The 17097-nt window shown below is 39.0% G+C and overlaps 1 protein-coding gene across 2 annotated transcripts in view; it reads right to left on the reverse strand.

Annotated features, from left to right (window-relative positions):
- atg7 (ATG7 autophagy related 7 homolog (S. cerevisiae)) overlaps positions 1-17097 on the reverse strand; it is a 55409-nt gene that overhangs the window by 12919 nt on the left and 25393 nt on the right. For both annotated transcript variants that reach the window (XM_034868917.1, XM_034868916.1), the window contains exon 18: positions 13345-13467. In XM_034868917.1, the coding sequence (XP_034724808.1) occupies positions 13345-13467 (123 nt within the window). The remainder of the gene's footprint in view (positions 1-13344; positions 13468-17097) is intronic.

Consider the following 17097-nt stretch of genomic DNA (forward strand, 5'->3'; position numbering starts at 1 on the left):
GTGGAACTCTTTGGAAGGTGTGTGTCCAAGTATATCTGGCGTAGAAGGAACACTGCATTTCATAAAAAGAACATTATAGCAATAGTAAAATATGGTGGTGGTAGTGTGATGTTCTGGGGCTGTTTTGCTGCTTCAGGACCTGGAAGACTTGCCGTGATAAAAGGAACTATGAATTCTGCTGTCTACCAAGAGATCCTGAAGGAGAATGTCCGACCATCTGTTCGTGTACTCAAGCTGAAACGAACTTGGGTTCTGCAGCAGGACAATGATCCTAAACACACCAGCAAGTCCACCACCGAATGGCTGAAGAAAAACAAAATGAAGACTTTGGAGTGGCCTAGCCAAAGTCCTGACGTGAATCCTATTGAGATGTTGTGGTATGACCTTAAAAAGGCCGTTCATGCTCGAAAACCCTCTAATGTAACTGAATTAGGACTATTCTGCAAAGATGAGTGGGCCAAAATTTCTCCAGGACGCTGTAAAAGCCTCATTGCACGTTATCGCAAACGCTTGGTTGCAGTGGTTTCTGCTAAGGGTGGCCCAACCAGTTATTAGGTTTAGGGGGCAATCACTTTTTCACACAGGGCCATGATGGTTAGGATTTTTTTTTAACCTTTTAATAATAAACACCTTCATTTAAAATTTGCATTTTGTGTTTACTTGTGTTGTCCTTGACTATTGTTTAAATTGGTTTGATGTTCCGAAACACTTAAGTGTGACAAACATGCAAAGGAACAGGAAATGAGGAAGGGGGCAAACACTTTTTCACACCACTGTATCTGCCTTTATCTGAACTGTTCACTGATTTTCTCAGGATGAAGCCCTTCCTTTTCAGGTACTGCTCTTAAACTGCCTTTGCCAAACTGACATATCCCTCTCTCTCAGCTCCTCTTCTCTCTTGGATTTCCTCTTGTTCTACATCTCTGTTCTTTCTCTCAGTTAATCCGGCAGTCCCCATCGCCTTTTCCTTTCTCCCACTGTATCTCCTTCTGGGCCCCATTTCCCTCTGACACATTTCCTGTATACTAGAGAAGGTCAACAACGCATTTTCCTTGTCATGCAAGTGTTTCGTAACACAATGCAAAGTTTCTCATACTTCTTAAACAACTACAACATTAACAACACATTAAACAATTTAGCTTTGATTCATTTTCCAAATTACACAAGTATGACACTATAAACACTTATCATTTATACTTATTTCTGACCATAATGAGGACACTGACATATGTCTTTGCATCCCAATTGCTATAAAATATAAAATAAGACCTTAACAGCTTGAAGCCTGCATTGAGCTCAGTTGTCTAGTGAGGCATTAGTGTGTGCAACCAGCATAAACTCTACCTAATGAACCAAATAACATTAATGGCAATAACAGAGCAACTTCAGAGGCTCTGTGTGTGTGTGTGTGTGTGTGTGTGTGTGTGTGTGTGTGTGTGTGTGTGTGTGTGTTGCCAGTTCAGACCTGCCCTGAGTTTAATTAGAACTGTGAGTCAAAGCCAACTCATCTGTGGTCAGAAAAGCTATCAAACACTAGTAGGGCCCCATGTGCACAAGCACAAACACACTCACACATATGCAGACACACACTCCCTCCCATGTAACAAACAACCTTCAAGAGAATAAAAATGATAAAATCAAAACACAGTTTTTTGCTTTCTTTCTCAGTTGTTTCAGAGATTTCATTTCTCAAAAAGGGACTGAGAGCAAATAACATTCAAATTAATCAATCTTTACAAAGCAACAACACTGACACACACATTTAACCCTTCAGAAATCCTAACTGTGACAGATAATTTTGGAAAATGAAATCCCTGCTCGGCAGTTGATTGAACAAACCAAAACTATTTTAAACACAACACAAAAAGCATTCAGCCATCAGCTCTTGGACTTCACACTGGCCATACTGGGAACCATGCAACTGAATAGGCTACACGCAGATGTTCCTGAATAGTCAATAATAATAGAGTTTTTTTTGTTTTGTTTTTAGCTTAACTGAAGTGCGTCATTACAGCAATTTTGTTTTTGCTTGAAAATTAGGTCAGAGGGAAAGATGCCAGTCACAGACGCGTGTTCATTAGAAAAAGTGAAAATGAGGGCGGAAACATGTACAGGCACATGGACACGTGTCATTTCTGTGTGAGTGTGTGTGTGTGTGTGTGTGTGTGTGTGTGTGTGTGTGTGTGAGAGAGAGTAATTATCTGAGCCAGAGGCTTGATGCTATCACCGTCTTCAATGTGCTGGACAGAACAGCATCAGGGAGAAAAGATAAGAACTGGCATTGTGGCCGGATGTACATAGATGTGTGCATGAGAGTGTGTGTGAGAGTGTGTGTGCGTGTATTCCTTTTTCAGGCCAGAGCTCTGGGGCAGATTACCTTTGAACGGCTAGTCAGGCATGAATAAGGAATAAACAGTCCCACTCTCATTCTAAGACTCATAAAAATACTTTGACCAAGTTTAAATTGTGTGCACATACATGCTTATGCTTATTTAACTATTATTTTAAAAATACATTTTAAGATGAAGTAGCTGTAATAATTGTCTAAGGGAGCCAAAATTCGTTAATAGTGGAATATGATTATGTTACTTTATATTTAGACTTCATTTGTAGGCTGCTGAGTGGGTCTTAAATAAATTACATCAAGTGAATGTTACCTTGCAAAGTGCATGCCACAATAGCACATTAACCGGACACATTGTGTGTTTTACATACTGATAACACTGACTTCCTGAGATTTCAATGAAAGGATTTACTACCCCAAAAGTATAGAGAGGGATACAGGTGCCACACAGTTAGGTAAACATCCTTTAAATTCTCTCTCTATCTTTGCAAGTGCACATTGTAGGCAGACAGTGAGTGTAATGCCATATTAACTTGGGGGTGGAGGAGTAAAAAATTGTAGAGTTGTAAAACTATTTCTCAATCTGGGCTCCCTGGATCACATTTGAAACATGTACCTGAAACAACATGCTCTCATCAATGAGTCCTTGCCTGTTCTCTAACACAAGGCTGTTTTGGCTGCACAGTATGTTGTGAGAAATAAGTTGCTAGGCAATTAACAGAAATAGTAAATAGTGCTTTTTTCAGTATTTCAATGTCATGCCAAAAACAAATAAATGGTAGATAACAAACATCACTACAAGGGCCCGCAGACTTTCACCAAGACCATGCCCTATCTCGCAAATCAACAAAAGTGTATCTGCCCCGTGATGCAGATCTGCTCCAAAATATTATGGCTTCTTTTTTGGCGCATGCTACATCCATCTATTACACTTCATGAAAATCGGGCCGGTAGTTTTTCTGTAATCCTGCTGACAAAAACTAAAGATAGACAAAACAAATAAACAAACTAAAATGAAAACATAACCTCCTTGGTGGAAGTAATTTGAAGAAAAATAATAAAAAAAAGTCCCTGGGCTCTGACATTCTGTGAAACCACGAGTCCCTCAAAAGAGCTCTTTTTGTAAACAAGGTAAACATGACCCAATTTGAAGACATCAACAAAACGGGATAAAAACACTGGCAAAATAGCGGTTTAGAAAACCTTAAAATAAAGGTGGAGAGACAAACAGGACATAAAATGCCGTAATGTCCATATTAAAGCACACTTTAGACAATAAGCCTTAGTAGCGCTGTAGCAAAACAATCCCCATGATGTGTGAGTGAGTGAGTGAGTGAGTGAGGGGACACACATACAGAAATAGTCGTTAAAAGCTACCGGCGAGGAAGAAGAGTAGGAGCTAAACAGGGACAACGAGACTACTGCACAGTCTTTTGCAACGCTGTCATCTGTCTGTCTATCCATGCATAAAGCCAGCTGCCAGACCAGAGGAAGAAATCACTCTGGACCGATGAGGAGAGGCCATGTATAGGAGCAGGGCCACTGTAAGTTTTCCCACGTAGTGAAGAAAAAGTTAGCTTTATGGGTCCTGACTTATGAAAATAAGTCCCCTATGATTAATAATTGGTAATTCAGAATGGGCCCCTTTGGGCTCAAGATCTAAGACAGCTGTACTGGGTACCAATGTCCCCTTTGGCCCCCACCTAAAGTACACCCCTTACTGGCTCCAGCCCTGTTTACAAGTGTATTAATAATATACAGCCCACCAAAGAAGTATCCCTCTGTAGTAGAGTAATGTGCTGGCCATAGATATTTAAATCACATCAGCTGCTATTTTTCAAATTCTATATCTATTTAAACTCTGTTATCTCCATACCACATATCTTAAAGGTTCAATGTGTAGGAATTTCTCCCATCTAGCATTGAGATCATATATGACAATCAACTCTCTCGCGCCACGCAGTTCCAAGTACGTATTACAGCTACGGTAGCCTTAACGCTTCAAAAAGCCGGTCTTTAGCCCTTTTCAATATCCTTTTTCTTTTTCCGGGTGAAGAGGAAGACTCCTGTGTGGTCCTCCATGTTTTCTTCTTCAAACTTGAGGGGGCCGGGAAGCTACAATACCCATTAGGAGATTAACAGCACTGCTTAGCAGAGTTTACCTTGTGACAGCAAAAACGCGGATGGCGAAGAAGTATGTCCTATACGTCCCTAACAGGCTCACGTTTTTCAAGATGGTGCATGAATATGAAGCGTCTACCCCAGTTCATGCAAATGGAAACGTAAAATTTCAAGCCAATAGGAATACTTGGAATTAATGGTGGTGGTAAATATTCATGAAAAAGTTTGTGAACTGGCAACACCGATTTTGATAATGAACAAATAAACACATGACACACTGGACCTTTAAATATGCAAAATGAGACAAAAGAACAGAATACATCACTGTATATCAAAATTTTAGTTCTTTTTTTTTTTTTAAATACGTTCTGTAGGTTTCCAGGTGCCTAATGTACTGTGCAGTTTTCATACCAGAAGATGCCGTACGGCCAAAATTGAAAAGTACCTATGCACAGAATTATTCGCATTTATAAAACCGGGCGTATGCCAGGTCCTGCGCCCTTTTCCTTTATCAATGACAATTAACGTGAAATTTAGCGCATGTGAACGACCCACCAACAACATCTTGGCTCCTCCCAACATTAATATGGAAATGACTATAAATGCACCCCCAACGTCAGTTTTGTCCAATCACAACGGTTAATCCTGCTGCAAACAAAGAGATGGATCCATGCATCCCGCCTCCTCCTCCCCCGCCATGGATGACTGATCATCACAGACTTACACTACTGCATTTTTCAGTGCAAATCCTTATGTTGCACAGTGGATAGATATTTTATCTATGGGAAATGCAGATGGATTTTTCATTCATTTCCCATCCTCGTGTTTGACAGCAGTTAAGTAGCCCGCGGTTTAAACAGTTAGTAGTGTGAAATATGTGAAAAATTATCTACATAAATTCTCAAGTATCAGCACATATAATTATGTTTTTCAAAGACGTATGTCAACTGAAGTGGAAACTTTATTTTGTAATGCTTAGTGAGTTTTGCCACGTTTCACATAGAATTCAACATGTTACAAAGCCAGAAATGACTTTGCGGACGGCCCGCACATTCTCACGTCAAGTTAATTTGTGTAAATTAAACCGTGTGCGGAAAAACAGCGTACGCAAGCTTTTTGTGCGTACGCAACGTTTACACATGAGGCTCTCGGTTATTTATATGTGACTGGTATTTTGCTTAAGATAGCACCCTGTAATAATTGGAAACACTAGGCGGCTATGCTAGACTCATATTACCTCATCTCCAGAAACAAAAAGGGGGGGTGGGGGATTAAAGGAAAGATGACATAGCTGGCCCACCTGACCAAAGTCCTGGATGAGTATCAGCCCTGACACAGAATGTGTGTTATTTCACATGATTTTCATGATGATTTGTCAAACTCTGATATCCATGATCAATTTAGTCTTTTTCTTGTAACATGAAGAGCAAATGGAGTTAAAAGAACCTATTGTAAACCTTAATTGAAAAACAGCTTGGTATAAAAGATCTAGTGCCTGTTTTACGATTTCAAGAACTAATTAAAACTGAACTGAAAAAAATGCAATAAAGTATAATGTTCAAAACTGTATGTATTTAAATGCAGTATTACTATCACATACCAAACTTCAGGAAATAATCCTTAAAATGCGATTTTCAAACCCTCACTCCCCATTGGGCTGTACCATTTATCTGGTAGGCCAGACTATGTTCTTTGCTGTGTTGCCAACTTACCGACTTTGTTGCTAAATTTAACAACTTTTCAGACCCCCTATGTGAATTTTTTTCACAAAAGCGACTAGCGACAAATCTGGCGACTTTCTGTAGAAAAGACGCTAGTATTGTCCAGCGAACACGCACGGTATTTATCTTTTGTGGCCGCCAAAAACAGTCTCCTCCCTCTTCTGTTCTGTAACTGAGGAGCAGCCCCTCCCCTCTCTGCTTTCTCCTCATGTGCAACGGCACTGCGCAGGCAGGTAGAAGTGGAGCGGGGACAGGGTGCGGAGGCCAGTGTAGGTTCAAGAAAAAGCGTGACACAACCATGGATACTTTAAGTGAAGGGGAAAGACACCACTGAGCTGGCCTCATAAAGAATTCTTTATTGATCTTTCTCTCTCCCTTAGTAGAATTTTTTTACTTAAAATCTAGGCTACTTTTATTTGAATATAAAGTCCCGTAGTGAGTTTGTGATTATTTGGCTAAAGATTTATATTTCTCACTACCTTGCTGACACAACCACTAAGCTTTAGCCAAATGATTGCATAATGACGTCATCAATATGCAAGTGAGAGTATGACGTCATCTATAAAAATAGCTGTACGCCCCAAAGCTCACAGTATAATTCAAACACTGAGCAGTCGCAAACATTTCACAGAACATTTCTGTACAACAACAGATGTGCTGAATAATGTGTAACCTAAGAGGACACAATACAAGATTAGTTAAAATCTGAAGTTGGTACAGTTGTCAGGTAAATGATTATTCAAAAATATACCTATCCAGGAATCTACTACCAAAATATACTCCTATCTACTGTGCAAGGCAGATAAACCTTCAAACACTCAGGAGAGGGTTAGGGAGGTCAACAAGCAAGGTTATACGTCAAGCCACAGACTGACACAAAGCTGCTGAATTTAGCCTGTAAAACACTAGGAAGATTTAGACCAGCTATATATAGTACTACACATATATGTGCATGCTTGTGTGAGAGAGGGAGAGAGAAACTATGTACAGAAATGAAGCATAGGAGGTGTTGCTGACATGCATCCCTGCAAGTAGAGCACCCATTTATAAATAGAAGTGAAATAGATGTCAAACTGACATAGCTGGGATGTATACCGAACATAAATACACACGTGCTTAGTACCAGTTAAACATGATGACCTACGTGAGTCTGTGTGCACTTTATGTTGTCATTAATATATATAAATGTGAAAATATAACATGCAGGATGTGAGAAGAAACAGGCAAATTATATACACAGTATTTAATATAGAAATGTAATTCATTATTATTATTTTTACTTTATCAGTACGGAATGTCAACATATTTCCTATTAAATTCCTTATAGATTTGGGTATTATATTTCTTGTTTTATTTTAACAATGTTGTAATCATTTATTAATTGAATTATAACATGACGAATTTGTGATCGAACATGACCCAATCTATTATAAACTTTTTGGTTAGTCAACTAACTTTAATTTACTTTTGTGTGCAGTTTTTTCAATCCATGTGACTGCTGTTAGTTTTAGGGACAAAGGACAAAGTTTTAGTTTGGGTTGGGGTGGCTGGTTCACAATCTGTTGTCACATTTTGTGTAATAGAATCTGTAAGAATGCAAAGAAGAAAAGTGTGGGACTTTGATTTAAAGAGACAAAAAACTTGATGTTTTGAAAATATAACACAAAATGAATGTGATTTCATCAGTGCTTGAAATAAATGGAGTAAAATAAAAAAAAGGGAAATTATGACAATGGCTGACTAAGGTTAATTGCACGTGATTTGGAATGAATAACATTTTTTTAAATGACGCTCCTTCCCCATTTTCTCTTTCTCTCGGTCTCACAGGAGGGTGCAGTGTGCTAATGAAAAAGCATACCATCCCTTGGTCCATCTGGTAATAATTGCAGCATGTAGCAACCGTAGCTGTGTTTGGATAAAGCTCTGACATACATGGGGCCCTCTGACGCTCTAGTGTGTGTGTGTGTGTGTGTGTGTGTGTGTGTGTGTGTGTGTTGTGTGTTTACGTGGGGTTGAGAAAGAGAGGGAGGAAAAAAGGAAGAAAGGAGCATACAATATGACGGTGTGTGTGTGTGTGTGTGTGTGTGTGTGTGTGTGTGTGTGTGTGTGTGTGTTTTGGTGTTTCCAAAGCTGCTGGGTAATGAGCCAACATAACTTAAATCAACTTTATCATCGTAGAGAAGCACAGACTAGAACGGGGTCAAGCGTGGGAGGTTGGGTAACCTCTGCTTCTTTGGCGCATTAGCATGACTCAAGGTGATGATGATTAAGTGGCATCTGATGACGCACAGATTGCAATTGAAAAGACAAACACACAAATCTGGAGTAACAGAGGTGTCTATATATTACACTAGCTCTGCATACTGGACTGAGGCCCAAATAAAGACTGTGTAAAGACCAAGGATTTTTACCAAGGCACAGGTTATCTTAAAAATGGTACTTGGAAGTCCAGTATGGTTCAAACTTAGAGCATGATCTTGTAAAACCAAAAGACTTGGCTAGTCATTGGAGGAGTAATTGCCTTGAAACTACATCACCATGCATATGATTCTCCAAACTGTAAATGTGCCTTGTTGACCTGTTCTTTAGCAAGACTCTGATCTCATGTGATGCTATGGATATCAGGAGTATCAACTAAAAAACTAATAGGATGCCCCAGACTCCAAGGAGTCCTAGACTTGGAAACTTCCAGGAAGGTCTCGTTTAAGTATGGATCGAGGTCATTTTACAATGATTTCATTTCAAAATATGACAGTGAGATGATTATGTTGTAAAAACACAGGTTACACCCTCAACAGTGTGCATAAATACAACTATATCAAAACCTTCTCTGTGTTACCTAGTTCTGTACTGTTTACGGGACCTCCATTTGTGCCAACTACAAAAGCGCTTTTGGGCTCATAAAACTGCTAGGAAAACAGACTAAATAATAGTAGAGTTTGATGGCAATTAGACAACTTCATGTTAATAATTTGTCATTTTATTGAAATAAAATGTCACAAGATCAAACCAAATAAGGAGAATAGTGTGACAAGTGACACATTATTCACAAAGTTCAATGCAAATGTTTTTATCTTGTGACTTACTGGCAGCACAGTTGGAGTATGTGGGACGGAACATGATCTCTGCAGAAAGACCCTTTGTGCTGAGAGGGTCACACATCCTCTGTACGGGGCATTCACATTTAGTCAGATTACTGTCTGCGGGAACACATACACGCTAGCAAACGGAATCCCTTACTGAAAATGAGGATAGCATTACATAATATGAGGAATGACCAATGATTGTGGGCTCCGTCTGATAATCACATGACTATAAAAGTATGAAGATACAGTAACCACACAAATACATATTTTCAATTTTACTAAGCCAATGTATTAAGTGGTTTACAGTAATCCAAGTTACTATATAGCATGGCATGGTATAATAATAATAATACATTGTATTTGTATAGCACCTTTCAGTCTATGTATAGCACCTTTAGTTGATCTGAATGGGCCAATGAGTGTCATCTAATCTGGTTCCAACGTGGTCTCATGACTTCACTAAAACATATTCGCCACTTTTCTGAAGCCAAGTGGTGTGTTGTCTGTACACATTTTGAGCTATGCGTGAATGTCGGAGCGGATGGCAGTCTGCAACGTCACAGCGTAAACATATACGTCATTTTCTTAAGTGACGTGGCGTGTTTTCGTGAGGCTACGGTTGGGTTTAGGAAACGTCATATGCAGTTTAGGAAACAATGGGGAAAATAAACATCACACTTGGACCACAACGCACATGTCACATGCAGGACACAATCCCTCCTCTCCTGTCCTGAGTTTTACCCATCCTCCACCCCGACCAACTTCCCTATAGGGATTTTCGGCCTTTAATACTTCTCGCTACGGGGTCAATTCCCACGCTCATGAGGTCATGTAACTCAATGAAGACCAAACGGTGTTCATAAACACGCTAAAAAGCCAGTGCTCTAGCATCCGATAACACGCCAATATGGCATCCAAATTGGCGTGTTATACTATTGCATGAGATCAGTGCAATGGTGCAATTTTGCACCACTGATTTATAGGTATTCCACAGAAAATACCAGCTGTGTTTCCAGGTAAGAAGTATTACCTTGAAACAAAAGGGAAATATTTGGAATATAAAGGGTGGATAAATTTCAGGATTATAACATGGTAGTTACCAATTATAAATTCAAGAGGTCTTGTCTAATTTGGAAGGTTTTACGCTGATAGTAGCCTATAATACTGTGAAAACATATCACCCCATTATTATCATGTTATTACAATATTTAACTATATTACCACTACCCAAATATACATATGTTATCATCAAACTCATTCCTAGTTAACATATTGGTAATTATATGTTATTACCCCTTTTACCTTCTTATCACATTACCCCAATATTACATCTTATTACTGTGATGTATTACCCAGTTATTACTTTGGTAATTACAAGTTATTACCTATATATTACCTCTTTATTATCACAATGTTACACCACTATTACCATTTTATTACCATGGTGGAATGTAAAGTAATACCCAGATACAACTACTGTAGTATGCAAGGGAAACTGGCCATACCAAAATTAGAATAAAAAAGGGGAAAAGTCCAGTACAAGTACAGACCGTGCCATGAATATTTAAAATGGTTTGTCATGTTTGCTTTTCCTTTCCTAGCTCAAGAAAAAAGATGAAGCAGGTTGCATGCTAAACTGTAAAATATACAGTATGTATCTAATTTGTCAGATGCCAGATTCATAGTACATTTTCCACTCTGCAATACTCCAACCAGTTTTACTCTCACAAAGAAGCCATTCACACTGATTTGTACACACACGCAGCTCTCAGTCAGTCTAAACTTTTACCATACCCCCCCAAACCCAGTTGTGACCGCATAAAAAGTAGTTCTCAGGTTTCAAACTTGCCCAAAATAGGCCATAACTACATAGTACTGCTATCTGGTGACATAGATTACAGTTTAGAATGGTTACACAAACTTGAACACGCAAAAACACACACAGATACACATGGCCTGTACTGAATTCAGAACCAAGCTTACGGCAAGAAGGGAGCATTGTAAAAAAAAAAAAAACATTTAGATCCACTGTAATCCATGCACTAACATAACCCCTTATAGTGTGTTTCATCAGTCATTAGGCTGACACATACTTAAAAAAAAAGAAGATCTACAGTACGCTTAATTAAGGATACAGGAAAAACCTTCTTAAAGGAAACACACATTCAAAATGTCAGTAGAAATAGTAGAAGTGGATTAGATAATCTTTATCCAATGATGACTCATAGCTGTAAACAATTCCAATATGTTCATAAAAGAGGTATCCCACAAGAAACTTTTAAACCCTTAATTTTTACATTGAGAATAATCATTATTTTGGGCCGGTACTTCTTTAAATATGGGTTAGTGGGTTCCCGCATGAAATAAGTAATAATATGCTTTCAGGAGCAGGAGAAGAACTTCTGTCTCTTCCTGGAATAGGAAAAAAACTGAAAGGGACGTCCTCCAAGTGCAGTAGTTTTTGGAATAGCTAATCTGTGTTCAGGAAACAGGCGCTAAGACTTCTGGCGCTAGTGGGCTGAGCAATCAAAACAATCTCTCCATCTTCTGATTGAGGAGAGCGGGACCTGCGCCAGACTCTTCAACACACTTCATTAAAAGGAGAGGGGGGGGTTGAATTGAGAGGGGATGGAACAATCGTCGAGAAAATGAATCGAGAAAATGATAGGGTATGAGTTATATATATATATATGTATACACACCTTATATAAATAATATTCTTATTCATTTGCTCATACTTTCTCTTTCATCTCATGTATGCCCTGTTTTGTGTTCCATTCCTGCTTCAACTCATCGTTTTTCCACACCATTTCTCTTATCTACACTCCATTTCTCCTCCTTTCCCTCGGGTGTCCTTGCTTTTCTCTTCTCCCCTCCTCCGTATGTGTGTTATGAGTAGGAGTTGGGGAGAAAGTACGTGGGATTTTCCCACAGCTCGGCATAGCCGCACGCGTGCGCGCGCGCGCGCACACACACACACACACACACACACACACACAGTTTCTCCCTCCACTCCCTCTGTCTCATGTCAGAGAGGAGTCTTGAGGAAAACCACCCATATTTTACCACCAAGTATTCTGGATGTTTGTTGGAACTTTTGCCGCTCGTCGTTCCATAGACATAAACTGTGTGCTGCTATGACAACAGAACGATTAAAACAAGGTTACAGGACTAAATATATCTCTGCCTTTGAATTAAAACAGTGCAGCTCCAATTAAACATTTCATTTGAGAAGTCCTATTAATGGAATTCTTACAAAAAGCTTTTTTGATTTGATTTGGGGCCAGGTCATGGCTCCAGCAGGCTAAGCAAAAAAAAAGTCCTTCTCCTCAGCTATGATGTCCGACTCCTGAGGCATTCCCAGGCAAGGAGGGATATTGAAATATATGTAGATACATCTACATCATCTGCAAAAAGCAGAGATTCAAGCCTGAGAGGACCAAGGAGGACACTTTCTATTACTTAGCTTTGCTTAAAGATGTTGCCCATGACAATCACAAATACTACATTGGTGAAGTACAACGCCCACTAAAGATGTAATGGACCGACATTTCATCTGCTCCTGTCAGCTTGCCTTTGCAGTGCTTTTTATATTTATTAGGGACCTCTGCCAGAAAGATGGTCAAGGCCTCCCCCAAATCCTCTGTCTCCTTAACAAAGTGCATGTCAAGTGAGTCAGGTCAGCAGCTCCAGGGAGGGGCCCCTTTTTCCCTATTATGGACAATGCTATAATTATTAGGGGTCATATTTCTGTATCTCTCCCTGTCTCATTCCCTCTCCCCCTTCCATTTGAGGGAGAAGGGCGCCCACCAAAAGCTAGGGTCTGCCTGAGGTTTCTGTCTGTTAAAAGGAAGTTTTTCCTTGACACTGTCGCACCAACTGAATGCTCCAAATGCTGTAAGGTGTCCTGAGAAAATGTCTCTTGGGATTTGACACTATAAATAAAATAGAACAACCATCAGAATGGTTGTATCCTTGTGCATGTGTACATGTTGACACTGCAACCTGTGTCTCTTAGTGCAGCAGGATTTTTGTGTATATTTCTGTGCAGGTGTCCATGAGTGTGATTTACCTCTGCAGCCTGTGTCTCCTGGTGTAAGAGTGTCAGCCCTGTCAGGTCCTCCAGGAATGAGTGGGAAGAATTAAAAACCTTGGACAGGAAGTTGAAACCTTCCCTCTCATAGTGTTCCAGGACCTGGACACAAAAACAACATAAACACAGAAAAATTCAAGGTGATTTAAAAGCACAAAAAAAAAGTAGTTTATTTTGTATTGATAGGATGACAACATATCTGTCTGACTCAAGGTGCATATCAAAGCATGGAGCCTGTTTTACGCTCTTCATTCAAATCAATGTGTAAACAACAGTTGACCAGCATAACAATCACTTCTCTAATGATTTGGGACATACAGAGTACACCCTTGACAAAATTGACAAAATGAGAGAAAATCCAGCTGTGTTGTGAGAAAATCCAGCTGTGTTGTGTGTGTTACTGATGCTACAGTATAAATGCTATACATCTACAGCAAGATATAAACTTTATTGGAGGATGCGTGAAGATAATTTAAAAAAATTTTGTTGTTGTAATTTTCCTAAAAGGTCAGCGTCACGTTACAAGAGTAAAAAAGGTTAACAAACGTACTTTTAAGTAAACAATTACGTATTGTCAAGACATTTCTAAAAGCATTTGTTTTTCCAGCAAACATTAGACGCTTGGTTGAAGCCCTTTTTGGGTCCGATGTGTACACTTTGAGTTTAAATCAAAAACATTATGATATGGCAAAGAAAAAACATTCACTTAAAAGCAATTAATAATAATCTTTTGATGGTAAAAAATGATTATGCACCCTTGTTGCTCTAGTCCATAAGCACAACCGGTGAAACGCCACAACCCAGCATATCTGAATTCACCCTGCCATGTTTACCTTGATCTTAAATACCAGTACTGACTTCAAATACCCACACCTTCTTTGACACACACACACACACACACACACACACACACACACACACACACACACACACACACACACACACACACACACACACACACACACACACACACACACACACACCTCGACTACCTTCCTAAGCTTGGCCAAGCCTTTCATGGACGCCCACAGACTCTCCTCTGCAGGTGTAGGGTTACCTCTGCCTCAGACATCAACAAAGTGTGTGCATCAACGTCTGTGCAGGTTTGTGTGTGTGTTCGCAGACTGACCTGGCGTCCAGCCTTGGAGCCAGACACACTGCACACAATGCACACTGATGTGTCACTCGTTCATCGTTACAAGCTCTTTTCTTTCCTTCCTTCTCTTTTATTTCTTTGATTCTTCCATCCATAGGATCTGTTACATGAGACGCCAACGGCCAAACCCCACTTTGTTGAAATATAGATTCTCATCATGACACAGAAAGACACTTAAAACAGTGATGAACTTGTGATATAGTTAATAAAATCTCTCCAAGCAATGCATATAGAAACAAACTTACACCCTTGACTAGATCTATATCAACAGTAGACATACAAGTAAATTATTAAGCTTAAAATACCATATGAAAAATGTCACCAACTCAAATCAGATGGGGTTGTGAATTATGACTAGAAAGTTGTACCTAAATAAAATTCTCTATGAATTTAGAGATTCTAATTTTACAAAGTTGGTTGTTTGGAACGCTTACATGCACAGAACTGAAGAGATCTGAATCATTTACAAGGTTTTGCAGTGGTAATCAGGCACTGATGGGTTTCAGTGGTGATTGTGTGTCGGATAGCTACAATTTGGACAATCTACAAACAATCCTCAACATCTGGATTAGATGGTGTGGTACACATATGTACACACCCATGTACATGTGCACTTACTGTAAGCTTCCTTCCTTATAGAGCCACATAAATCTTGACCCTCTAGCTTTATTTGACAATAGTGATGACTTCTTTTTGAAGTTGTTTGTGGGTCCATAATGTGTATATATAGGCTGTGTGTGTGTGTGTGTGTGTGTGTGTGTGTGTGTGTACATAAATTGGGTGGTCCTGGTGGTTTAGAGGTGCTTTGACAAGAACAGTGTTTACTGTTGTACATCAAATTATACATGTCTGCACTGACAATCACTATGTGACAGTCAGGACAAATAAGGGACTGATGCATAAGGATGAATGTTCTTGGTTAGTGGCTTTGCCATGATGTGACACTTACAGTCCACTATGAGTAAACATTTCCTGGTGATTAAACAGCTCTGACTTCCCCTCTTAACATGAATTGTCTACATGCCAGGTTAAACATTTCCTTTGAAAATACTCCATGCTGAGTCAGTGAGTAACCATTCAGGCCTTATTCAACATAGTAAAATAAAATATGAAGACTTATTTATTAAAAATGAGAGATTTGCAGAATGTGCATGTTGTGTAAAATAATGGCTGGTATAAATGTAAATATTAAATATGTTCTACTGCTGGATTGCTTGTTTTGTCCAACCACTTGAATTTAGAAATTATGAATAAGGTTACCAAACTGCAAGTTTAACAGGTATACATTCTCATTTGTGCCACTTTAAATCAAACTAATGAATAATAACAGATAAGGTGAGTACAGTATGAGCATTTCAGCTGCAGTGATGTACGTGTTTTATCTTATTACTTGGTTTGGGCGTGATGGTGCTGAAGTTAAGCATAGGTAATATTTGTGGTATTTACCACTATGGTCGTAGGATGTGCAACATCTGATACGGTACTGGTGCAATATTTTCAAATTGATATGGTAGTGTGCAATTATGCATTTGGTAATTGCACAATATATAACTTATTTGCCACAGCAAGACGTAATGGGAAATGTGAAATCTGGGCAGAATTCAGTGCAAGAATTTTTTTTTAAATTAAAACGTTGCAACATGACATGATGTGTTGTGGGTTCTCTTCTCTGTGGATGTAATGGAAGGTCTGGTGTGAGGTGTATCAGATGTTTATTTACATATTGAATGAGATATTGTATTGTTTATGTTTCTGTGTATGGTTGCTGTGTGTTTGTGTGTGTTTATGTGTGATGGGTTGCCATTTTTGGTTCTCTCGACTGCCCAAGACAAATTTCTCCGAAGGGACACAATAAAGATTTATCTTAATACAGCAATTCCTCACATTTGGAAAGTCACACCAAAAAATATTTGGCATTTTTGCTTCATTATTATCAAATTGTTATCCATTCCTTGTCTGTCACTTGACTAATCAATTAAATTACTAAAAGTTTCAGCTTTAAAATGTATAATTACACAAAATTAGAGGACAATAATTACCACTTTACTTTTACACACAATTTTAAGCCTCGGTTTCAGTGTAGTGGTACAAATCCTGTGTATTTTAGTTTCTCTGAAGGGTTTCACGTCCTTAAAAGTTTTATGGGATAAATGCTAGATACAAAATTAAACCAAAGTACAATAGAAGGGTACCTAAACATTAAAATCAGGTTAAATAATTTACCATCTGGGACATGAGGACGATTTATTCTAAGTATAAGTATAAAACCGTCTCTATTTATCAAAAAGTTTAGAAGGAAGAAATGCCTTCACAGAGAAAACATTGAGCTGTGTTAGTGACAAGTTCAGCATCTATTTAACACTGCACGTAAAAAAATGTTTAGCTATTAATAGTGGTAGCGTACTTCGCAGTGTTAGTACAAGTAGTTGTAGTAAGAGGTGTCTGGCATGGTTTAAGACAAAGCCACGTCAGCTGTGATTTACTCTCTGGCGTGTTGTTTTATTGGCTCACAGCCTGAGAAAGAGTTCGCGTGCGCGCACACACGCACACACACACACACACACACACACACACAC

This window comes from Etheostoma cragini, chromosome 4 (genome assembly GCF_013103735.1).
Source record: "Etheostoma cragini isolate CJK2018 chromosome 4, CSU_Ecrag_1.0, whole genome shotgun sequence".
Classification (NCBI taxonomy): Eukaryota; Metazoa; Chordata; class Actinopteri; order Perciformes; family Percidae; genus Etheostoma; species Etheostoma cragini.